Genomic DNA, 23,331 nt, shown 5'->3' on the forward strand with positions numbered 1-23,331 from the left:
TGCGTCGTCACGCAATCTACATTGACTACCCTGGCGACATGCACCTCTAGACCTCGTTCCTAGCCGAGCTGCACATCTCGGGAGCCAAGCAGCGACTCAGGTTAATCCTTCGGGAAGAAGTTAAGGTTCGGTATGCAGTCAGGATATTCATGCAGCTGCAGCTTCGGAACTCCGCGCTTACCGTCCGATGATACACGAACGGCGGGCGCAACATAAAAGGAGCGAGAACTTGACAAACATATAAAGACCCGACTAACAGCACCTTCCCTCCCTTTGCAATCTCAAACCGCAAGCATCCAAGACTCACAATCATGACCCTCCCATCCCGAAATCCCTCACCACCTCCCCAAGCTCCCCCCAAACCAGGCCTCCTCCTCGTACACCCCCGCCTCCACGACCCCACCCCAGCTAACGCTACCACTTTCCTCCGCTGGACAAAACTCCATTTCAGAGATATGCTCAACATACCCGACACGGGTTCCGGTCGCGTCACACAAGACATGCGGTTCGTTGCGCCGGAGGGCGATGATGGGTATACGCATACGCATGACAAGAAAGAAGAAGGAAAAGACGGCAAGGCCGCGATGCCCCAATACCTCTACACGTGCCTGATGGATGACATTGCGTTTCTCAAGACAGAAGCATACATGGGTGTCAGTCGGAGACTGAACCTGGAAAAGAGCAGGACGTTAGGGGAGGGGGAGGTGGGCGTGGGGTTTCTGGAAGAAAAGGAAGGAGGGGAGGGGAAGATGGTGTTTGATATCGTGGATGCTAGATTCGCCGTGTACGAAGAAGTAGGAGGAGCGGGAAGGGAAGGTGAGATGCCGTTTCAACGTCTACCAAAGCATCTCGCTTCGCGGATGGGCGCAGCGCCGAAATCTGTGCTTGTTGCTGTGTATATCGATGTTGCAGGCGGGGTTGGTGTGGATGGAGATACTGTGCCGCAGACTCTTCATGAATCTCTGCTTGCTCGCTTCAAGGCTGTTGTTCCGCCGGCTCTGAAGCCGTACTCGTCGTTGTATAAATGGGCGGGGGTGGAGGCGCAGCCGGAGGCTCATCCGTTGATTGGGAAGGATGGGAGGGGGGAGTGTATGGTGCTGCTTTTGTTGGTTGATGAGGAGGGGGAGACGTTGGTCAGAGGGCATGCTGTTATGTTGGTGGAAGGGTGGGTTGAGCAGGAGAGGGGCAAGGTGGGGGATGGGCGGATCGAGTTTGGGGTCTGGGAAGGAGAGGTTTTTATGGGCTGATTGAGAGGGCCCTCGTTGTCTGGGTCGAATTGGGTTGGCTGAGATTCTGGTGGAGCATGTAGGTATGCTTCACAGTCCTCTAATGTGTGCGTTGTGGCGAATGCCTTTCACATCATCGCCTCCGGTCGTCTTAATTTCGTGGCTTAGGTATCATCCATGCTTGACATACAGCGCGCGCAAAAAGTAGGTCGTGGTATTTAGTTGTTCTGTGAGTCCGTGGATTCCTGAGCGTCGGTCATGAGGGGTGATATCACCCCGCATCAACGGAGCTACACACCACCGTGAGCACAATCCCGATGCCTCTATCATTCTCTCTTTCCACACCCAACATTGAAGTCTGCCCAGAGCCCTGCAACATGTCGCCGATATCGGAATCTCATACGGCCTTGTCAAGGACAGAGAATGGAGTCTTTGATGTCACGCCAAAGATCGATTGGCAAAAGTCCGCGTTAGTCTCATTATGCCCAGCGTCAAGGTATCACATACTGACATCAAGTAGCGTTGAGCGCAATGCGCTTCAATCGCCTCTACTGCGTCTACCCCGCGAACTGCGCGATCTCATATGGACCTTTACCTTTACGGGAACTGCAAAACCCGCTTGCAAGGAGGTTTCCCGATACTCTCCATTCCGCGTCCTTACGGTATGCCGACAAATCTACACCGAAGCTATCAGTCTGGCGGGTCCATTCCTTACCTGGTCTTTCATCTGCCTGCGAGACTACGAATCCTTCTTCTGGGACATAATATATAGTGAAGGACCAAAGCACAAGATCCGCTTAGTACACTCCATCCAGATTGGCGTCGATCCTTCGGATCTATACATGCTAGCCCAGATAGTAGATCCGGGGACTGACGATGATGTGGATGACGAAACGGGTGAATACCGTCCCACGCTCCGTGCTTTCGAGAATCTAACGCATGTGGAACTACTACTGTCCGCTACGGGGTTCTTCCAGGATTCTGAGAACGAAGACGACGAGGAAGCTGAGGAGGTTGAGCCAAACCGGTATGAGATCGAATATATCGAGGAAGCCAGAGATAACTTCACCAAAACTATGGAACGGAAAGTTCCTGGTGTGCGTGTAACGTACAAGGACTTCGATGACAGCTTGGCAATGAAAAGGTTCTGGACAACGCAAGACCCCAGGGAGTTGAGTCTGCGGACGTCCTCTGGTCGGCGAGAACAACAAACGGCTTTGGAATCTTGACTCATCGCATAGAGTGTTTTCTCTTATGTCGGCTCCTTGGCGGAATGGAAACGGGCAAGATTAGCGAGGCATCGCAAAAGCAATGGCGGAATCCGCTTCCTCCCGCACATCGTGGCCTCGTGTTCATGACCGCGGGAAAGGTCTTGGGTGCGCGCTATCAGGAATGTGGTGGCGATTGGTCATGTTCGATTGCAGAGCTACCCAGACATAGTCTCGCCGACCTCGACAGAGTTGTCAGAAAGCCTAATTGGGGGTCTTCTCAAAAGATCTGGAACGCATCATAGACACTCGTAGTGATTGATAGCACGTAGTCGACATGGATAGCAATGATGAGTACATCATGAGATCTCACCTCAACAAACCATGACAAGCTATCGCTAGGGTACTTGGTACGCATCAATGACCTTCTCATGCTCCAACCGAGGCTTCCGCTGGGTGATTCTTTACGTTAGTCGTGCGATAGAAACAAGCTTTCGGTTCTGGATGAGCGAAGACACGGCTGAGCGCTGAAAAGTTTGCAAATAACGTATGTGCGGGCAGGCCTGGAAAGATATTCTAGTCTCGCGACGGCGTTCCTCTCAAGTTCTCGGGAGCAAAGGTCTGACATGTGAACAGACAGTAAACTCATTGTCATGATATCGTTCGTCCGCAAGTAGGCGAAGTATACGAAAACGGACTCCGACTGTTGCCTGCCACAGGGCCGAGGAGCAACGCGGTAGAAACGACGGCCTACCAGGTCACCGGACACGACATTGCAGTAGCAGCGGGAGCCACAGCTGAGGCTCGTCGTATTTCCATGGTCTAGCAGAGGCCAAGCTTTCGCGTCTTGCTGAGCGGACTTGGCAATCTGCAAGCCATTATTGAACGAGGCGACATTCTCGAACAGCATCGGTGAGACCAGAATGGAAAAGTGCCGCAAAAGTCCCATCTAGTCCTTCGCTACTGCACACTGACAGCCTCAGCTTATCGGACTTGAGAAAACGGCGGCGCCATTGCGAAGACAGCGAAGCAACACGATGGTAGCAGAGACGACGTGGAATTTTCCCATGCAGTGTCAACATTTGCATGCCACGAGTCTATTGGAAAGTTGACCGCGGTTTGTACGAAGGCGTGGAGAGACATCAGAGGCGATACAGGTGACAGGGGTCTGCTGGTGAACAGGGCCCCCGATTTAGTATCACTCTTCTCGCGTGTCCAAGTGCCGTCGCGGGGTGGTCTCGCAAGGGTAAGCGGAAGGATATTGAATTAGCGGGGATTTTCCCATGCTAGATATTTTCCGACGCTGTGCCATGGTCGAGCTCAGCTCGGAATCAATTGCGAAGTAGGTGTGAAGGACAGACTCCACTCTAATATAGCAATTGCATGATCTTGCTACTGTTAGTCCGCGATCGGACCAGAGTGGGGGTCTTCTCGTTCCACCATGTTCTGATCCCGGAGTGGTGCGACAGCTGTTCCAGACAATGATTGCTGCGCGGTCCTACGTGGACGTGGTAGTAAGAACATGGCATCGAATACTGAGGCTTGACATTGCGCGCAAGGCTATCGACAAAGTCAAACACTCGTCGTTCTCAGATGCTTTTTGTTTTGTTTCTTGGGTCAACTCCAGTTCGGCGACGCAGTTGTTTTGGCGAATCGTGACGGGAAGGGATTTGGAGCTTATGCACGCGATGGTACGACTTGACCAATGGTGAAGCTGTGTAATGAAAAGGGAAGACACGAGCCGTGCATTCGGCATGCATGAATTCCGCGCTGATGCTGCATTACGGGGTAGCTGAGGTTAAGCTGTGGAGAGGCGTGGTGGCTTGGAGGGCTTCGAATGACAGGCTGAGCGATCTCCACGCCAAGGCCGACGGGCGCTAGCTTAGCGCCGATCACAGCTTGGTCACAGTCCAGACCTCCCTTTCCGCAGCCTCCCTTCAACCTTCTCCGCTTGCGATGAACACACACACATAGCACCGGCACACTGGCAAGCAGTCCCCCGGACGCGGAACTGCTATTCCTGGATCGACGGGACTCCTAAACAAGCCTGGCCAAGTTGACCGGTCTCTCGCGTACCACGATGCACTAGCAATTAGCGCTTCACAGCTCACACGCTGGCAACAATGTTCAGCCCTAGCAGGGCGAGACTGCTACGAAAGTTATCATGGAGGGCCTGAATCGTGTTGACCGCTCGTACCCAGCCGTCGTCTAGGCATGTAGAGCGCCATCCGTAAACGAGGACCTTCCTGACTACACCTTTCCGAGTTGAGACTGTCGGTCTTCCCGAAACAGACTCTGCAACTCGTCCGTTGTTCACTTTGCCTACTGGTATCCGTCACATGATCATGGTGAAGAGCAGGCAAGACCTGGGATTCTCGTGGTCGAGAAGATTCAGATGAGTCAAGATTGAGTTCAGCATCACCTACTCATATGCACCATTCGGAGATACTGATCGAATTCATCCCGCACTTGTAAATGGAGTTGTCTCTCATGTTGTTGCATCAGCATGGGCTAGTCATCCTACTGGTCGCCAAGACTCATCAGCTTTCGCTCATCGCCTAGCTCTTGCTCATACCAAGCCTCTCAAGCCATGTCTAGGCATGGATCCCATATTCTCGGCCTTTCCAGGCAGTGGCTTGAAGCAGACTACGGTATGGTGAATATCGACACACTCAGGCAACAGTAGCGAGAACGCCGAATGGCGTCTCCTGCCGGCCCTAGACTTCACATCCCATTCTTGTGGGAGTACACTTGCCACGATGAGGGATGGTGGGAACGGGGGTCTGGCCGGATGCCATGAAGCAGGCGTATTCGAGACCTTTTAACTCCTGTATACCATGAGATGGGGATGTATAAAGTGTTCCAAGACGCCAGTGTACAACAGAGCATCAGCCCAATTCACTCATATCTGCTCATCTCCTGATCTTCATCCGCCTTCACTACGCCATGAAGAACTATCTTTCCATTGGAGTCACAGCCCTGTTGGCATCACAAGCACTTGCTGGCGACGACGAGTGGCTCAGCCCAGTCTACAAGCAGATTTTCCAGAACCCGCTTCCTATCCCCCAGGATAAGGCCGTTTCGTATACCTACCGAAACAAGACGACAGGGAATGAGATTGACTTCTACGAGGTCGATGTGAAGCCATTCACACAACAAGTCTACCCCGGGCTTAAGCCTGCCAATCTTGTTGGATACGATGGAGTATCACCTGGTCCTACTTTCCGCATGACCAAAGGTCGTGAAGCCATTGTTCGATTCAAGAACCACGGCCCCAAGGACCTTTCGGTGCATCTTCATGGTTCCTACAGTCGAGCACCTTTCGATGGGTGGGCCGAGGACACTACCAAGAACGGACAATACAAAGACTACTGTGAGTACCGGCTGTCACTGGCATTATGCCGCATGAATGCTAATAATTCTAGACTACCCCAACAAGCAGAGTGCGCGAACTTTGTGGTACCACGACCATGCCATTCATCACACTGCGGAGAACGCCTACTTCGGACAAGCGGGCTTCTACATTCTCCATGACCCTGCTGAGGATGAATTAAAACTTCCCTCAGGCGCATACGATGTACCTCTGGCACTGGCCTCAAAGCAGTACAACAGTGACGGCACGCTTTTTGATCCGGCAAGCGAGACCGTTTCTCTCTGGGGCGACGTCATCCACGTCAACGGTCAACCATGGCCTTACCTGAAGGTGGAGCCACGCAAGTATCGCTTCAGGGTGCTCAACACAGCCATCAGCCGTGCCTTCAAGCTCACTCTTGAGGACCCTTCCGCCAAGAAGGTTCCATTCAATGTCATCGCCGCAGACACTGGTCTCATGTCCAAGCCTGTGCCGACTGACAACCTTGAGATCTCAATGGCTGAACGCTGGGAGATTGTCGTCGATTTCAGCGCATATTCCGGAAAGAACGTAACGATGAAGAATGCGCGCGACGTACAAGCAGACGAGGACTACAACAGCACTGACAAAGTCATGCGATTCGTCGTGGGTTCCTCCGTCTCCAGCACCGCCGGCAACGGCCCTCTCCCAGGCTCCCTGCGTACAGTACCTTTCCCGCCCAAGAAGAGTGGCATCGATAGGAGCTTCAAATTTGGACGCACTGGCGGAGAATGGACCGTCAACGGCGTCACCTTTGCCGACGTCAACAACCGCATCCTCGCAAAGCCCCAGCGCGGCGCTGTCGAAGTCTGGGAGCTTGAGAATTCATCCGGCGGCTGGAGCCATCCCGTCCACATCCATCTCGTCGACTTCCAGATCTTGAGCCGCACCGGAGGTAAACGAAGTGTTCTCCCCTACGAACGAGAAGCTTTGAAGGACGTCGTATTGCTTGGTACCAACGAGAAGGTCACCGTCATCGCCCGCTACGCCCCATACGACGGTGTATACATGTTCCACTGCCACAACCTCATCCACGAGGACCACGATATGATGGCTGCTTTCAACGTCACCAGCCTTGCCAACTTCGGCTATCCCGAGACAACCAAGTTCATTGACCCGATGGAGGAGAAGTACCGCTCCAAAGACATCAATGACTACGACGACAAGCACATCGATGAGAAGTGCGCTGAGCTTGAGGCTCTGGAGGCTTACACTGAACCTGAAAAGGTTGAGCAGGCGCTCGTGGAATACTGGGCCAATGGAGGCAAGGGACCAAGCACGCTAATCACCAGCACTCGATCAGCTTCTTCATCATCGTCGTCCTCGCCTGCTACAGATGCTGCTTCCTCCACGACGTTGCAGACAACTACTTCAGCGCCGTCTGCAGCTAGAGCTATCTCTTCTTCTGCGACGATAACTTCAGCGCCCAAGACGACAACTTCAAGTACGAAGAGGGACGACAAAAAGACATCGACATCGTCTACCAGGAGGAGATAGATGACGGCGAGAAGATTTTATGGCGCTGCATTTCTTTTTGTACATAGAATTCCAAGGCGTTCTAGAGGCTGGTTGGATACATATCACGACGACACGACATTCCTTAGATAACAAGATCATTTCAACGATATTCTGTCTTTCACTGCACTCGCACTTTCAGCCTGCTGATGTGAACACGAGCCCACGCAGAAGCAGTGCGACTGAGACCATCGCAAGATGCATGCTCAAGGATGCCCTTGTCAACAACCACTAGCTTTTGAGAATGAAGAAGGAACTTGTCCGACGCGCCTATACAAGGCTATCAGTAACGCCCCTCCATAGCTCTTCTCACGATTGCCTTCGAACCCCACCCAGCATGAAACCTAGAGAGGGCGTTGAACATCCTGCTCTCCTCTTTACTCTCGCCAAAGTCCCAATTCTTGTACAAATTCTCAGCAGCAGCAGGTCCCAGATTATTTGGGTCAATGCGACCCCCACCGTGTGCAAATATGTCGCGGCCACTGAAGAAATTCGCTGCACTCCAATATTCGCCGATCTGGGGTTCCTCTTCCGTGTTCACTAGATCCGCAATGCAGACGTCGCCCGCCCATGTCTTTTCGCCTGGTGTAGTTTCCATCGGACGCATGTAGTGCTTCTGCATGATGTTGAAGACCTCACGTAGCTGGTCCATTCTCTTCGCTGGGAGACTTGGCTGGCGCTTGCGTAGTTTAATTTCGTTGGCGGCAAGGGTCAGGATTCGGAGAACGATAGTCAGAGAGAGAGTGGGCTTATTCTGTTCTTTCAGGAAGTCATTCTCGAAAACAGGGTCGCTACGAAACATGTCCAGGATGTCCCGGAGGATGTCGCTGCAGAGGAGGACGAGCTTTGGTGTGCAGAAGTTGAGATTAATGGCGTCCGCCTCGAGCCATAGCATAACGGACCGCAAGATTGGGACAGGGTCCCAGATTTTGTCGAATTTGTGGAAAAAGAGCCTATGGTACGTCCATCCTTCGGGCGAGAGTGCGTCAGCTGGCCAATTGAACAGTCGTATTCGCTCATGTTCTTGTTTTTTGTCGCCGAAACTATTTAACAAGCGACGGGTCGACTCATCGACTTTCTGTAGCGTTAACGGAACCTCGCGCATATCAAACTGATCTTCTAACACGGAATCTAAGTGGGAAGGACTCTGGAGAACTCTGCTTCTCAGGAGACGTTTTCCGATCGTGCTGATCGTACGGTATGAGTGGCCATTGATCGCATCAGTTACACCGTACTGGAGAAGTTCAAGCCGTCTTTGAGCCTCCATAATGTCCTGCGGTATCTTCCCATAGAAGAGTCGTTCCAGATCCTGGCGTTGCATGAAGAACTCCAGATCGGGGAAGCGCGGAGCATCAGGGAACAGCTTGCAGCATATGTTGTACAGGTGAGCGACGCTCAGAACATGACTATGATTGGCGTCGTGTGAAATTGGGAATTTGCGCACCAACGATCTCATAACATACATGTAAACGCCACATCTCAGGCGGTGGCTGCGCAGGAAAAGGTTCTTTTCCTTGACGAAGGAGATGCCCGGACAAAGCGGATCCAGTTGTGTCGGTATTCTTATGCTACGGTCATTCGGACTGGTTATGAAGCTCTTCACGACTCCTTGTAGAAACAGGGCGACTCCGTCATTGAAGAAACTCTCTTTGAGGTGTAACACGAGCGTCTCAAGCGAATCAAAGTCTTTGCCTCTATGGACGTCGACAAGACTATTAGGATGCGTCTTGATTTCTTGGATCAGTGTGGATGCCTTTGTCACTTCTTGTCGTAAATCCTCGAGCGGGTCCCCCAAAGATTCCTTGGGAAGATCATTAATTTCGAGTTGGATCTGCATAGCAAAGGTGAGCCAAAATGGTATTGCCCGTTCCTTATCCATGCATCGAACGCCGCGGGTTAACTCATCCTCCGGGATGTTATGTAACAACATCGGAATTTTGCGGAAAACGTAAAGCACTGAAGCCATATCCCGCGCACCAAGAACGTGAGGGTGCATGTCTCGATGTTTGTGTTCCTCACTGAGATTGTGCACCAAAACCGCCCCTGGGTGTTGCGATTTAGGAGCCAACTGAATGGTGTCGAGGAGCAATTTCAGGCCATTGTACACAGGGTAAAAGCAAAGTAAAGATTTTGCACCGGAGGTCCCCACTAGATCAGAAGGCAGGATGAATTCGTCGAGGTCGCTCTCATCCCCAAGTTTCTCTGGATAAAGCTCCCTAAAAAGGAGCAAAGCCGGTAGGCACCAGACGGGAAATAACTCCGCGGGGTACTGAGGCGGACGTGATAGACTTTGGTCGAACTCGTATTCTTTCTGTCGCACGATTGCGATCGCGGTATTCGTGACGAACGCTTTGGTCATCAAATCAGACTTTCTTGTCCATCGCTCTAAGACATATTTCCGAATCGATTGCATTTCTTTCAAGAAACCTTTGATTTCAAGAAAGAAGTCTTCCTCTACATTCGCGTCGTCAAAACTAATCTCTACTGCTGGAACAGAAGGCAAGTCGTCTACGATCACGGGCTGATCATTAGACTCCTCGTCGTCCTCGGTGGTATCCTGCAAAGCCAGTTTGGAGAAGCCTAGTTCTATTGCTGTCGTCCCCGAGGAAGCGGTCTTTTCCTTCGTCCTTTCATTGTCCGGCTTGCGTATATGCGGTCGCAGAATGTCGAGTATCCTTTGAAGGCGCGAGGAGAAAGCATCATGCTGCTGGTCCGCGTTCGTGTCGCAACTCTTAAGTCGATACCAGGCCGTTACCTCCCGCCGAAACCGAATAGCTCGAACCAAGATCGTACGTATGAACGGTGGTATAGATGCCTTCTGAGGATTTTTCACGATACATTGAGCCATTGGCTCAAAGTCACGTTCGCAAACCTCATAATTGTAAGAGTTGTTGGAAGGCGTCGGCACAAACCCGCATTTCCGGGAAGCCTTCAAAAGATATCCAGCGATGTACTTGGTGTCGCGCTTGTATTCGCTGCGATTGTACTCGGTTTCTGGCGGCAACACCATGTTGGCAGTTGCTGCCAACGTAAGTAAGATGAGAGCGCAGTGGAACAAGTAGGTGTATTGTGGGTGTTCTGCGGGTGGTCACAGATTGTCGCTACCCGTTTTTCCAAGGCTACATCCAGGTGTGAACGACACAGTTGAAATGAAATAGTACGAGTAGCAACCACGGAAATAGGTTCCTAGATCTCAACAGAATAGGAAACAAGAAACCAAAAACTTATACGAAATGTAGATGCAGCGTATGCATTGAGGATAGTGTAGTGAGCGTCTTCGGATGGCGCGGGAGAATTCCTAGGTCCAGCGCCAAGGCGTCAGTGCAGACCGCCGTGCGGAGACCCCGACCAAAGTTTCGAATTGTGAGCGAGTCCAACCTCTTCATAGCCAATCCACCAAAATGACGAATCTGGATATGCTGCTGCTCAAAGGAGCCTCTGCGAGTAATCCAGAGGAGGGTCTCCAAGAATTGCGCTACACAATCTTGACCGAAGGCATTCCCGCCAACAGCGAGGGCATGGTATGTTCTCCACACTACCCCATGCGATCATACCGCGCATGGGCGCAATCTAGAACCGCTCAATGAATTCTGTATACTAATTTCCACCGGTCCAGTCCGAACTGCGCATATACATCTGGCTCATCCTACTTAACGCGCCTCCTCTCCGCACCGACGTATACCTCGATCTCGTCCGTCAAGGCGCCTCTCCCGCGCACGCCAAAATCCAAAATGACACCTTCCGCACCTTCCAGGGAGACCCCCTCTTCCGACGACGCGTCACTCAGAACAGCATTACGCGTGTGCTCAACGCCGTCGCGTGGAGGCTGAACGATGCGCACGAAGCACGCGTCAATGGCTGGCAGTCCCCACCAACACTATCCGAGTTCGGCGGTAGCCCAGATACCTCGATGATGTCGCGGCATTCCCTCACTGCGGGTACGCGTACAGAGGCGTCGACTACGAACGATGCTGAGCAGATTGGTTACGTGCAGGGCATGAATGTGCTCTGTGGGCCGTTTCTGTACGCGGCGAGGAGTGAAGTCGAGGCTTTCACGGGCTTCGAACGGCTCATTACATACGAGTGTCCAGGCTATGTGAGGGGATCGATGGAGGGTGTGCACAAAGGTCTCGCGTTGGTGGACAGGGTGCTAGAGGTGGTCGACCCCAAGCTGTACGGCCACCTCATGGCACACCACATGGAAGCCAAGATCTACGCTTTCGCATCCGTCCTCACCATGTGCGCGTGTACACCCCCGTTGCCAGAGGTCCTACAGCTCTGGGACTTCCTCTTCGCATACGGACCACATCTGAACATTCTGTGCATTGTGGCTCAGTTGGTTCTGATTCGTGGCGATATCCTGAATAACCCGAGGTGAGTACAATTTCCACACATGTTCGAAGCAAGACTGACGTATTCATAGCCCCAATACGATCCTACGTAACCTGCCTGGTCTTAACGCTCAGAAGATTGTCGCCGTGGCTATGAGCTTCGCCGGCAAGATACCTGAGGACATGTACGCTGAGATCATCAATCACGCAAAGTGAGCTGGCGCAGAACGGGGAGGATGAGATATGACGCTGCGATTATGATGTATGATACGACCTAACGATTAGATGATACCCACGAGAGATAGCTTGCACACAGCAATGTATGAATGTTATGATTAACCCCCGATTCTTCTAGTTGTGAAGCTGTCGAACACTATATGCGTGCGATTGAATGCGGAATTGCTGTCACTACGATCACTGCAACGCTCACGGAATGTCAGCATCATCGTCATCCCCACCAAAGCCAAAGCTAAATCCTCCGACTTCTTCCTCCTCGTCTCCCTTCGTCAGCTGCTCCCACTTGCCCTTTCCCTTCTTCCCCTTCCTTTCCAACTCCGCGAGGCCCTCCTCCAGCAACTCGGGATGCTGTTCCTGGAGTCGCTCTACGAAAAGCTCATAGGCGCGATCACAGACATCTTCCTTGAACCCGCTTACTTCGCCGCGCTGGTCACGCAGGAAACCTAGTACATCAGGCAATTTTTTGCGGGGTACAAAGTTCTGCGTCAAAGCGAGGCTGTCTTCGAGATTGAGCACTAGGTGGAACCAGCCGGACGGTACATGGAGTACTTCACCAGCGTAGCAAATGCCTTCTTTGCAGCCGGGCGTTTGGCGGGCGAGTTCATGGAAAGTGAGCATGTATTCTGCGATGCTGAGTGGAGAGGTGATCTCGGATTGATCGTCGCTGACGATGACGCCGGGTGGAGGTTCGATGCCTGGGCCGGCGGGGAACATGAGCCAGTACTTGCTGCCTGTCAAGACTGCGTTCCATGCTGAAGTTGCGTTTGGATCTTTGTGGAACGTAGAGCCGCTGCGCTTGGGACCCATGATCATCCACCGGCAGTCCGGTCGGTGTTCGCCTAGGACACTGAAGAGATCGTCGCCGAAACATGTTGGGCTCCAGTATGCGGCTTCTTTGGAATGCGGTGCCGCTGTGATGTCTACGCCGGTCTTCTCGGCGAATGCGCGATCGAAGAGGTACAGGGGTGACTCGTCGGCGTTGTCGTGCATGTAGGACATGTACTTCTTCATGGGCCAGTCTACTGCTTCCGCGCGGAATTTGGTTTCTGGGAATTTCTCGAGGAGGTACTCTGATGTCCAGGTACCGTGTACAGGCCATTGCTTGACGGGTGTAGTGAGCACAAAGGGCTTGTCCACCCAGGTTTCGGCGTACTCTTCGTACGTCAGATCTGATAGTCGGGCTATCTCATTTTGTTTCGGGATCTTGACCGCGTAGGAGTTTAGTTCTGTGTGGGCGCATTGAAATGGTCGATAAAGAGTGTCAGAGAAGAGGTTGGTGCATGATATTGAAGTGACGTGCTCTCTTGGGATCTTCAGGTAGGTTGCTCGCCAGGTTCCACGCCATTCAAAGTCTTCAGCTGGGGAGCTGTTTGATCGTTAGCGTTCGATTGGAAAAAGTGTGATTGTCTGGTATTTTCAATGCAGGCAAACGAGTGATGCATGTTGAGCCTGGTATAAAGTAGAAGCAACGCTCTATTCCGTTGGAGAAATGCAGTTTCGTATATACCACGAATTTACACACACTCAACTTGAGCAACGATCTACCACTTTATCCCGGGGAATATAGAATGCCCTGAAATGATTTTGTGTCCTGCACTTCCACAGCCGAGCCGCGGTCAGGCGTGCAGGCACAGTCATACCGATCCAAGAGAGTTTACAAGGAACGCCTTCCTTCACATACACCGCCTGACCGATTATATGACTGGACGATGACTGGAAACGTAGGAATGACTGTATACGAAAAAGATGGGGAATGCAACATGTTGTGTGTAGCAACCGTGGTACTCACCTTACGAACAAAGCCCGCCATAATTCGTCCAACCTCGTAAAGGCATACAAAGCGCGGCACGTACTCCCCAAGCGTATCAGGACGTCAGCTTCGAATGACTCAAAGATGTGGCTCAGCAGTTCATCGGGTAAACTGGCGAACAGTCCGCATCTCGATTTGATATTCTCGGACGCAGTATACGCATTGCCGGCCGGCTTGATACCCAGGGGATGCGAGGGGACTGCGATCGCCGCCGCCGCCGCCACATCATCGTCGTCGCTCTCGACTTCAGTCGCCACAGAAGTCTTGACTCTTTTCGAAGGTCGTGATTCGACAGTGGCAATGCCGGGGTGGTCCAGAATGCCGGGCGCCATGTCAAAGATGGACCGGGCACAATGCTTGGTGTTTGCTCAGCGCAGACGTTTTCGCGGCTGCAAGTGGTCTAGGAGGCAAACCAAGGGACAATGAACAGAGTCATAGGCTGACACTGGAGCGAGCCAGTGGAAGTGAAGGCGGACCTAAGGTGGGAGCCGTGGGCGCATTTGAACTAGCGTGCTTTTGGCACTAGCACACTGCTGAGATTTTTTGTGGCCGACCTCTTAAGCCAAAAAGCGCCCACCTTCTCTGTCCCTCCATCACCAAATCCACCACACAACCAATACACACACTACCCTAGATACCCGTTTGATTCTCTTGCAGAGGATCTGGTATCTAGCTTTTACTACACAACTTTTACACACGCGGCGGCATCCAGAGGATCCTCCGCTTTAACCCCGCCACGAGCAACACTTCGACTACGGTCCCGCACCAGTAGTCGCTCCTTCCAGTCGCAATCATGGCTGACAAAGGTCTTGAGGACGTGCCCGAGGGTGAGTTGTGCCCCGAGTGCTGTCCCGCCGCTCCTCGAAACTGCGCGCCCCGCAGTGCGAGGGCGGCGGCGACGATAGCCTCACCTGCAAACATTTCTGCGAGCCCCGGCTAACCCACGCGCAGGCCAGATCGAGTCCAACTACGATGAGATCACCGACTCGTTCGACAACATGAACCTCAAGGCTGAGCTCCTCCGTGGAGTCTACGCCTACGGTTTCGAGCGCCCCTCTGCTATCCAGCAGCGCGCCATCATGCCCGTCATCAAGGGTACGTTTGCCCGCCCCCACCACCGCACAACCCAACAAGCGACTGACATATTTTAGGCAACGATGTCATCGCCCAGGCCCAGTCCGGTACCGGTAAGACGGCTACCTTCTCCATCTCGACCCTCCAGAAGATCGACTCCAACGTCAAGGCCTGCCAGGCGCTCATCCTCGCCCCCACCCGCGAGCTCGCTCAGCAGATCCAGAAGGTCGTTGTCGCCATCGGTGACTTCATGGACGTCCAGTGCCACGCCTGCATTGGTGGTACCAGCGTCCGTGACGACATGAAGGCCCTCCAGGACGGCCCCCAGGTCGTTGTCGGTACTCCCGGCCGTGTCCACGACATGATCCAGCGTCGTGTGCTGAAGACCGACCACATGAAGATGTTCGTCCTCGACGAGGCCGACGAGATGTTGTCTCGCGGTTTCACCGAGCAGATCTACGACATCTTCCAGCTGCTCCCCCAGTCCACCCAGGTCGTCCTTCTCTCCGCCACCATGCCCCAGGACGTCCTCGAGGTCACCACCAAGTTCATGCGCGACCCCGTCCGTATCCTTGTCAAGAAGGACGAGCTTACCCTCGAAGGTATTAAGCAGTTCTACATTGCCGTCGAGAAGGAGGACTGGAAGCTCGACACCCTGTCCGACTTGTACGAGACTGTCACCATCACCCAAGCTGTCATCTTCTGCAACACCCGCAGGAAGGTCGACTGGCTCACCGACAAGCTCACTGCCCGTGACTTCACTGTCTCGGCCATGCACGGTGACATGGACCAGGCCCAGCGTGATGTCATCATGAAGGAGTTCCGTTCCGGATCTTCCCGTGTCCTCATCGCCACTGACCTTCTGGCCCGTGGTATCGATGTCCAGCAGGTCTCCCTGGTCATCAACTACGACTTGCCCGCCAACCGCGAGAACTACATCCACCGCATCGGTCGTGGTGGACGTTTCGGACGTAAGGGTGTTGCCATCAACTTCGTCACCGCCGACGATGTCCGCATGATGCGCGAAATCGAGCAGTTCTACAGCACACAGATCGAGGAGATGCCCATGAACGTGGCTGGTAAGTGTTCATTATATCCCCGTACTTCAGGCCCGATTACTAACGTGTACGACAGACCTCATCTAAGAAGTGGTGCTCTGCTATCTTCTCATCGCCGCCTCACTCTGCCCACTAACGCTTCAGTGGTGCATTGGATAGAGGCGGTGGTCTTCTAATACGAGTACGCCTGCACGGCCAGGGGTGCTCTCTGTTTGGTCCGGTTCAAAAGTGGTTCGAGGTAGGACGAGTAATCGTCTATACATCGCGGCATCTTGGCGTTGGTCTCTCATGTGCGAAATGATTTCCCTAAAAGAATGTCTGCATATGATAGACTTACGGTGCGTAGTTGATGGATGGGTCCTGTTTTGCAATTTCATGCTACTTTCCTATGTCCTCGGGGATCTGCTGCACGTCGTCAACGCATGCTCACGCGGTGGGATGTGTAGCACTTCACCATGGCCACGCATGTCGATGATAACGATCGGGAGTTTCCTTTCATATAGAGATGCGATTCAATTGCATGAAAGTTACTTAACTTGCTCTTCGCCATATAACTGAGTGATGTGACTACTGTCCACGTCGACTAATGGCGGACGTGACGATCTCCACACGGCATCTATTTAAGGCGCGGGAGATTCTGGGGCTGCCACGAGGCTCTTGCATGCCGCCTATCGATAACCTCGGTCCACGACCCCACCGAGCTTCACCCTCCCGACGCACGCGCATCCCATGAGACCGACAGCATGGCTCGCCCGAAGCAAAGCTATTGCGACAATGGCGCTTTCCCAAAGATCTGTTGTAAGTATGCTATATGATTGCGCTCCGCAGCAGGCCTTCATCTTGCTAATACGCCCAACAGCGCGCCTTGGACCGCCTCCGAACGTACTCCCCTCCGCCAACGCAATGGTATAACTGCCCCCTTACGAGACGCGCGGCAGTCCTTATATTGCTCTTTCCGGACCGGCATGGCGAGCTCAAGGTGGTCCTCACGATGCGCAGCGCGCAGTTACGCAACTATGCGGGACAGGCTGCGCTGCCCGGAGGTACTGGATCACACATGAGAGTTGGATTGGACATGCCTGCTGACACGGTTCAGGCAAAGCAGATACACTCGACGAGTCGCCGTGGGACGTCGCACGACGCGAAGCGGACGAGGAGATCGGGCTGCCCATGAATGAGGAGAAGCTTCGAGGATTTACCGTGGAGCACCTTTGCGAACTCCCTGCGAACCTTGCAAAGACCGAGCTCGGAGTGCGGCCCTGCGTCGCCTTTCTGCGTCCGGCAGAGACATCCTCCGACGTGCCCGCTTCCTCCGACACGAACAGTCTCTCTGTAGAAGAAAGGCTTATGCCGCGCCTCGACCCCAGGGAAGTAGCAGCGGTCTTCACGGCGCCGTTTCACAACTTCCTGCGCAAAGGGTGGGAGGGTGAAGGCCCGCCACCAGTGCAGAAAGACGGTAGACCCGAGAAATGGTATCGAGGCTCTTGGACAGACTGGCACGAGTCACGATGGCGAATGCACAATTTCTACATGCCACGACCCCCTCCATCTCCGACACTCCTACGTAATTCCGCGCGGTCCTCTCCGCCATCCATACCAGAACCTTCTTCGCATCAAACTTTACCTGATGGAGATGACCCTCGCCCAGAGCCTAGCGCATTCGACAGCCTCACCACCTTCAGAGTATTTGGCATGACAGCAAGAATACTAGTCGATGCGGCCCGAGTGGCATATGGCGAAGAGCCTGAATTCGAGCACAACAGCCACCATGGGGATGAAGAGATGATAGGGAGGTTGTTGAAGATGGGCAGGCTCAGTGAAGTGAGGAAGAAAGGTGAGGTACTTACGCGCGAGGTACTGAAAGAAGCCAGTAAAATCTAGAAGATTAGAGAAGGTGATTCAGCCAGACAATCGTAGCATTATACGCCACGACATATCACAGATAACGGGGGAGGCATGGTATAGGTAACCGCTACACTTTAATACTAACATGAAGTATCCACATTCTTCATTTATGCCTGTTTTGTCTTTCGAAGCCAAGGTCGCGATGTGGACCTCGCCCAGCGGCTTCCAAAGATACGAGGCGACAAGGCTCGTTGGGCACAGGGAAGGATACCGCTGCACGATCCATCTTGACACGATAAGATTTTTTACACATGGGCATCGTCGGGAAGGCGATGACATCGTATTACCACGGCGATTCGGGTGATCTCGGGCGTTTTCTTTTCAACCCGAGACCTCAGCGGCGTTACTTCAATGAGAGGATTCTGCAGCACATGCGAAAGCCAACCACACCAAGAAGCAGCCCTCTGCATGAAACCGTGCCTCTACAGCATACCTGACTGAAAAGCAATCAGTATACAACGCCTCTAAACGCTGCCAGATAAGGGGCCAGCGTAATTTCTCTACAACCAGTGACGACACACATGCACTTGCTTGGCGAACTCTTGTCTCTTCCGCAGTGCTCCGCGACGCGCCGTCCTGTCCGCCCGCGAGCGAGCGACGGAGTGCATTTTGTGATCATAGCGATGTTGACATGTGAAAAGCCCAACGATGGTCCTTGGCAGTGCACGGCGCAGCCCGCTTTTTAGCGTTCAGCCTCAGGCCCAGGTGTAGATCATCATCATCCGGCAGCTCTTGCCCCGTTGGCCATCTTCACATGCCCTTGCTCCTTCCTTGTCTCCGATCATTCACAATTTGCATCGTCTTTGGGCTCTGCGTATCATCAGCGCACCGACGTACTCAGCACTGCCATGAACACTGGATCACGGCCCGATTAGTCGACTCAGGTCGGATTTGAAAAGACGTTGAGTGCACCGCCCACGCCCAGAGAGCAACTCATCATTACAGACCCACCGGACGCGACGCAGTGCGTGTAATCCACTCGCAACGAAGACAAGCCGGAGTCAAAGTTCGCAGGCCCTCAATCAGTTCCCACCCTCTACAAGCAACCTCCAGGCTTGTACGCGCTCACCTTGCGGCGGCATCAACTAGACGGGCAGGCTTCTGGAACGCACGTGGGGACTCGGCGCTTTTTGAGGAATGACGATAAGTCGAGATAGGCTTTTTGCCTAAGGCTTAGCCTTGGCCGAAGCAGAGTCAAACACCAGAGTGGAGCTTGGGCGAGGGTTCTGGCATTGTTGAGACAGCTTCGAGCTTCCACCCGATGATCTTGGCCCGACAAGCTTCGCACACACGCAAGCAATCAGAGCCGCCAGTGTCAAACTTCCCTCAACCTTATTTGCGTTCTAGTATGCGGCTGTGGCTGCATCGGGCTGCGAAACGTTGGCCCCTTGTTTGGTTGTGTCTTGCGCGGGATGCTTGGCAACGAAGCCGACGCAACGGGCTCCGCTTTAAGCGTTTCGTCATCCGTTTCGACGCCCCTTTTTGGCACCACGAATCACCGTCCCTCGACAGCTTGAGCCGCATCTTATTTTCTCGTTGCCCAGTCCATGTTCCGCGCTTAGCATGCCCTAGTCAAGTCGGAGGAATCCGGACCGCACCATCGCATGGTGATCCAGATTGGAGACCGCCATGCCCGCCGCCTAGGGGTTCTCTCAAGTCGAAGGGACTCTCCCTGCATTGCGGCGCGAAGCCGACGCCCGCGTCACAGCTATTCGGTCCTGCTGCCCTGAAAGCGATGCGTCAGGTTCGCTCTAGGCCCAAATATGACAGGTAAGATGTCTATGTATGACGGACATGAAGTAAGGAAGGACTCCCCAGTACTGTCAATCTGAGTGGACAACTGCAATATGGCAACTACGTGGATGCAGTGCACGAATACTATCCATCATACACTGAGTTATCCACAGGGTACGCAAGCAGCATAGCCACGATGCAGATCATGGAAGGCGATAAGCATTCGTCTTGAATGTACTAAGCGACGGAAGCTAACTCAACATCTTGGCGCATCGTGCACTGCCAAGGTGGAGTTACCATTCCTGGAACTAGATGAAGCGAAGAGGACCTCAGGTCGTTATCTAGGTGTACGTGCGCTGGCCGCTGCTCGGAGCTTATTCGACGCTTTGATGTGGATACCAGGAGGATGTACGCAACACTTCGTCCTCGCCAAGCACTCTGAGATCCCACCATGACTCCGTGGAGCCTCATTGACTAGCTGCCAGAGGTATTTGCGCTAGATTGGCACGCAGTTCGAAACAGGACCGATACTAGAGAGGCTGACCCATGCTGATCCCGCTCGGCGCGTGTTAATACACTGGTCTATTCCCGAGCATCGCCTCTCGGGTTTCTATCAAATTGCCCCGTGCAGGTCAATACTTGTCCCTATTGCGCGTTTTGTGGTCATAGTTTCTTTGGTTTCTTTCCTTTATTTGCCGTCTCTTCCGTCTTTTAGTCTCTACGGTGCAGGACACCTATTCTATCATTTCAGCAATGGATACTCGCTACCAACCAGAAGGCTTGTCCTTTGGACCAAAAGACACCTTCAGCCCTAATTTCGAGAACAACGGTCAATTCCCTCTCCCACCAAACCAGCAGCAACCTCAGTATGCACCTCCACCTCAGCCTCAGCACATGAGCCAGCAGTACGGCGGTCTACCTTCCGGACCTCGTATGCAAACTCCTCAGCAGCAAGGACAGTATGGTCTACCTTCTGGACCCCGTCAACATTCTCCTCAATCAAGTCGAGATGTGAACAACTACTCCCGCCTGTCCAACCCTCAACAGCAACAACAAACACCCGAGCAACAACAGCTACAGCCAAATCAGTACCAGCCGCAACCTCAGGTCGCACAACAGAACCAGTTCTCCTTTGAGTCCGGCGAGACTACCCGTACCAACACATGGGCAGCCAACTCACCAGCAGCAACACCTGCGCCTATGTACGCATCTAATGGAGGAGGCTACTTTCCCGGTCCGGTTGATGCTAATGGATACCGCATCGACACGAAGGAGAGGCAGCCAGAGCCAGAGAACCCTTTCAGGGACCAACCTCCTCAGTCGCCACCCCAGATGGACGATATCGATCTCGAGAAGCACAAGCATGCCGATGGCCACTCGGAATGGGACAAGCACACCAAGATCCCTGGCAGGAAGGATCCCAACCAGCCATACCTCACTTTCGGACAACGGCTCAAGCACTACACATGGGCGAACTACACCCTGACGATGGCTACTGGTGGTCTCGGCACGCTTATCGCCATCCAGCCCCATTCTTTCCCCGGTCTCATCACCATCGGCGCCGTTTTCTACATTCTCAACCTCATGCTGTTCACTGCCGTCACAATGACAATGGTCCTCCGCTTCACCAAGTACGCTGGATCCTTCAAGGAATCTATCAAACACGAACGTGAAGGACTCTTCCTCGGACCCTTCTTCCTGTCGATCGCTACAATCATTACCGGAACGCAGAAATATGTCATAGAAGCGTACGAAGAGGATCACCCGAATCGGGCGTGGGCAATCACTACCATGGCAGTCGCTTTCTGGGCATACACCTTCATCACTTTCTGCTTGGCTTCCTTCCAGTACTCGTTCCTGTTCTGCAGTCACACGTACAAGCTTACCAGCTTCATGCCCTCGTGGCTGCTCCCCATCTTCCCTATCATGCTTGCGGGTACAATCGCCTCGGTCATTGCCAAATCACAGCCCGTATCGTCCAGAATGCCAATCCTGGTTGCCGGACTTGGATGTCAGGGTCTTGGATTCACGGTTGCCATTCTCATGTATGCGCACTATATTGGTCGTCTGATGCAAGTCGGATACCCCGATCGTGAGCATCGAGGAGCCATGTTTATTGCTGTCGGACCGCCTTCTTTCACCTGCTTGGCCCTGATTGGTATGGCCAACGCTCTTCCTGACGACTTTGACTTGCAAGGTGACGGCCTTGTCGACGCGAAGCTACTCCGGACTCTGGCTCTCATTGTCGCACTCTTCCTTTGGGTATTGGCTATGTGGTTCTTCATGATCACCCTCGTCGCCGTAAGTTCGCCACAATATCTTGTCATGTAACAATACTAACTCTATCTCCAGGTCATCAACTCGTGGGCTGTCTACTTCCATCTCGGATGGTGGGCCATGGTCTTCCCCAACACCGGATTCGTCATCGCCACCATCTCGATCGGCAACGCGCTGAAAGACGAAACGGTGCTCTTCGTGGGGAACGGCCTCACCATCGCCATCATCACGATGTGGTGCTTCGTCTTATTCAAACACGTACAGGCGATCTATGTCGCCGACATCATCTACCCCGGCATGGACGAGGACATTGCAGACCACTAAACGCCAAACCCAGTAATCTCGGCACCGTCGCTCTCCGCCGTGCGATCTCTGCTACCAACTTGCTTTCAACGGCGTTTCTCTTCGGTTTACGTTTCTCTCACTCGTTGTACCACCCCGTATACGCCTGTCGTGAGTCTATCAAAAGCACCACGCTCCTTTTATACCCCCATGTTTCCGCCATCGCTTCTCCGTACCTTCTCCGAAGCCGCCAGCAGGTCTACAGGCTTCCCTCGTTTAGACACCACACTCTCCATCTCCATTCCAGCATTAGACCTAGGGCGCGCCAACAGACACTTGTAATGCACACACACACCATCACTCTTTGTATTCCCCGAGTTTTATCCATGTTACTCTCTATCCATCGGCTTTTGCATAGCGTCGGCGTCATAAAAAATCGGGAAGGGGCAACAGATACCACGGGCAATTTTTCTTATACATACTTCATTTCTCTCGACACGAAGTTTTGCGCTGCACTGCACTTTGATGGGGGCTGGAGGACGGGAGATATCGAAGTTTAGTCAAGACCCGTTCCGATAGTTGTAGATAGCTTCCACAAACAATGTTCGAATGCATGCGCGCGTTTGTTGCTCTTTCCCACCATATTATCGTGTTTTCGTCTTCGCTTTTCAAGGTTTCTTCCGTTTCCCGATGGCTTCGCAAGCTTCGCGATAGCCAGATTACGATCGGCCAGATATCCATCTACGTAACTTCCCGTCCTTAGGCACCTAACTAACCATCACTCCGCTCACCATCATCAGAGCAACGCATCGGCATCCCATTCTTAGCAACACTCCAGACCAAACAATTCCCCTACCTACCACACAGCAAATGCCACAGTAAATGAAACACCTCAACAGTCTCAGATCCTAGTGGCCGCGCCAGCCCTTCGCCGTCTCATTCAGCAAAAAAGCTTGGCCCGCTTGGCGGAATTTCACATGCCTCTGCACTGTAACACGACGATTCAAATTGCGCGCATGTGGCCCGTGCGTTTTCGCGCTGCGCTCTGAGATAAGCGCTTTTTGTTTGATGCGTGCGCGGGAGCCAAGACGGGCTTGGGGGCGCGTGGGATTTCATGTCTTGTATGTGCATAGCGCTTGGTCGTTTGGGGGGATTTAGGATGCTGGTCGTGGGATTTGCAATTGAACCTTGGGAAAGCTTGGGGTGCGTGGGCGTGTGTGTGGTTGGCGTTTGTGACATGGGGAGGATGGGGAGCCACGAAAATGAATCGGAAGGGAATGGGG

The 23,331-nt window shown here is 53.1% G+C and overlaps 8 protein-coding genes across 8 annotated transcripts; 6 read left to right on the forward strand and 2 right to left on the reverse strand.

The window, feature by feature from the left end:
* Window positions 1-1,649: 1,649 nt before the first annotated feature.
* J4E88_004270 (uncharacterized protein) lies at window positions 1,650-2,455 on the forward strand (the record flags this gene model as incomplete). Its single annotated transcript, XM_049397917.1, has 2 exons — window positions 1,650-1,654; window positions 1,747-2,455. The coding sequence occupies 2 exons, from the start codon at window positions 1,650-1,652 to the stop codon at window positions 2,453-2,455; spliced, it is 714 nt and encodes a 237-aa protein (XP_049256362.1).
* Window positions 2,456-5,380: 2,925 nt separating this feature from the next.
* On the forward strand, window positions 5,381-7,322 carry J4E88_004271 (uncharacterized protein; the record flags this gene model as incomplete). Its single annotated transcript, XM_049397918.1, has 2 exons — window positions 5,381-5,807; window positions 5,860-7,322. 2 exons carry the CDS (start codon window positions 5,381-5,383, stop codon window positions 7,320-7,322), a joined length of 1,890 nt encoding a protein of 629 aa, XP_049256363.1.
* Window positions 7,323-7,623: 301 nt separating this feature from the next.
* On the reverse strand, window positions 7,624-10,258 carry J4E88_004272 (uncharacterized protein; the record flags this gene model as incomplete). Its single annotated transcript, XM_049397919.1, has 2 exons — window positions 7,624-10,047; window positions 10,253-10,258. The coding sequence occupies 2 exons, from the start codon at window positions 10,256-10,258 to the stop codon at window positions 7,624-7,626; spliced, it is 2,430 nt and encodes an 809-aa protein (XP_049256364.1).
* Window positions 10,259-10,741: 483 nt separating this feature from the next.
* On the forward strand, window positions 10,742-11,887 carry J4E88_004273 (uncharacterized protein; the record flags this gene model as incomplete). The annotated part of the gene is made up of 3 exons (XM_049397920.1): window positions 10,742-10,861; window positions 10,957-11,714; window positions 11,764-11,887. 3 exons carry the CDS (start codon window positions 10,742-10,744, stop codon window positions 11,885-11,887), a joined length of 1,002 nt encoding a protein of 333 aa, XP_049256365.1.
* Window positions 11,888-12,097: 210 nt separating this feature from the next.
* Window positions 12,098-14,050, reverse strand: J4E88_004274 (uncharacterized protein; the record flags this gene model as incomplete). Its single annotated transcript, XM_049397921.1, has 2 exons — window positions 12,098-13,274; window positions 13,698-14,050. The coding sequence occupies 2 exons, from the start codon at window positions 14,048-14,050 to the stop codon at window positions 12,098-12,100; spliced, it is 1,530 nt and encodes a 509-aa protein (XP_049256366.1).
* A 461-nt stretch (window positions 14,051-14,511) lies between these two features.
* On the forward strand, window positions 14,512-15,937 carry TIF1 (translation initiation factor eIF4A; the record flags this gene model as incomplete). The annotated part of the gene is made up of 4 exons (XM_049397922.1): window positions 14,512-14,545; window positions 14,670-14,813; window positions 14,870-15,871; window positions 15,927-15,937. 4 exons carry the CDS (start codon window positions 14,512-14,514, stop codon window positions 15,935-15,937), a joined length of 1,191 nt encoding a protein of 396 aa, XP_049256367.1.
* A 687-nt stretch (window positions 15,938-16,624) lies between these two features.
* Window positions 16,625-17,731, forward strand: J4E88_004276 (uncharacterized protein; the record flags this gene model as incomplete). The annotated part of the gene is made up of 4 exons (XM_049397923.1): window positions 16,625-16,648; window positions 16,710-16,893; window positions 16,947-17,306; window positions 17,499-17,731. 4 exons carry the CDS (start codon window positions 16,625-16,627, stop codon window positions 17,729-17,731), a joined length of 801 nt encoding a protein of 266 aa, XP_049256368.1.
* A 2,511-nt stretch (window positions 17,732-20,242) lies between these two features.
* J4E88_004277 (uncharacterized protein) lies at window positions 20,243-22,090 on the forward strand (the record flags this gene model as incomplete). Its single annotated transcript, XM_049397924.1, has 2 exons — window positions 20,243-21,790; window positions 21,842-22,090. The coding sequence occupies 2 exons, from the start codon at window positions 20,243-20,245 to the stop codon at window positions 22,088-22,090; spliced, it is 1,797 nt and encodes a 598-aa protein (XP_049256369.1).
* Between the last annotated feature and the right edge of the window lie 1,241 nt (window positions 22,091-23,331).

Source organism: Alternaria novae-zelandiae, assembly GCF_023758075.1.
Source record: "Alternaria novae-zelandiae strain BMP 2774 chromosome Unknown scaffold_7, whole genome shotgun sequence".
NCBI classification, from domain to species: domain Eukaryota; kingdom Fungi; phylum Ascomycota; class Dothideomycetes; order Pleosporales; family Pleosporaceae; genus Alternaria; species Alternaria novae-zelandiae.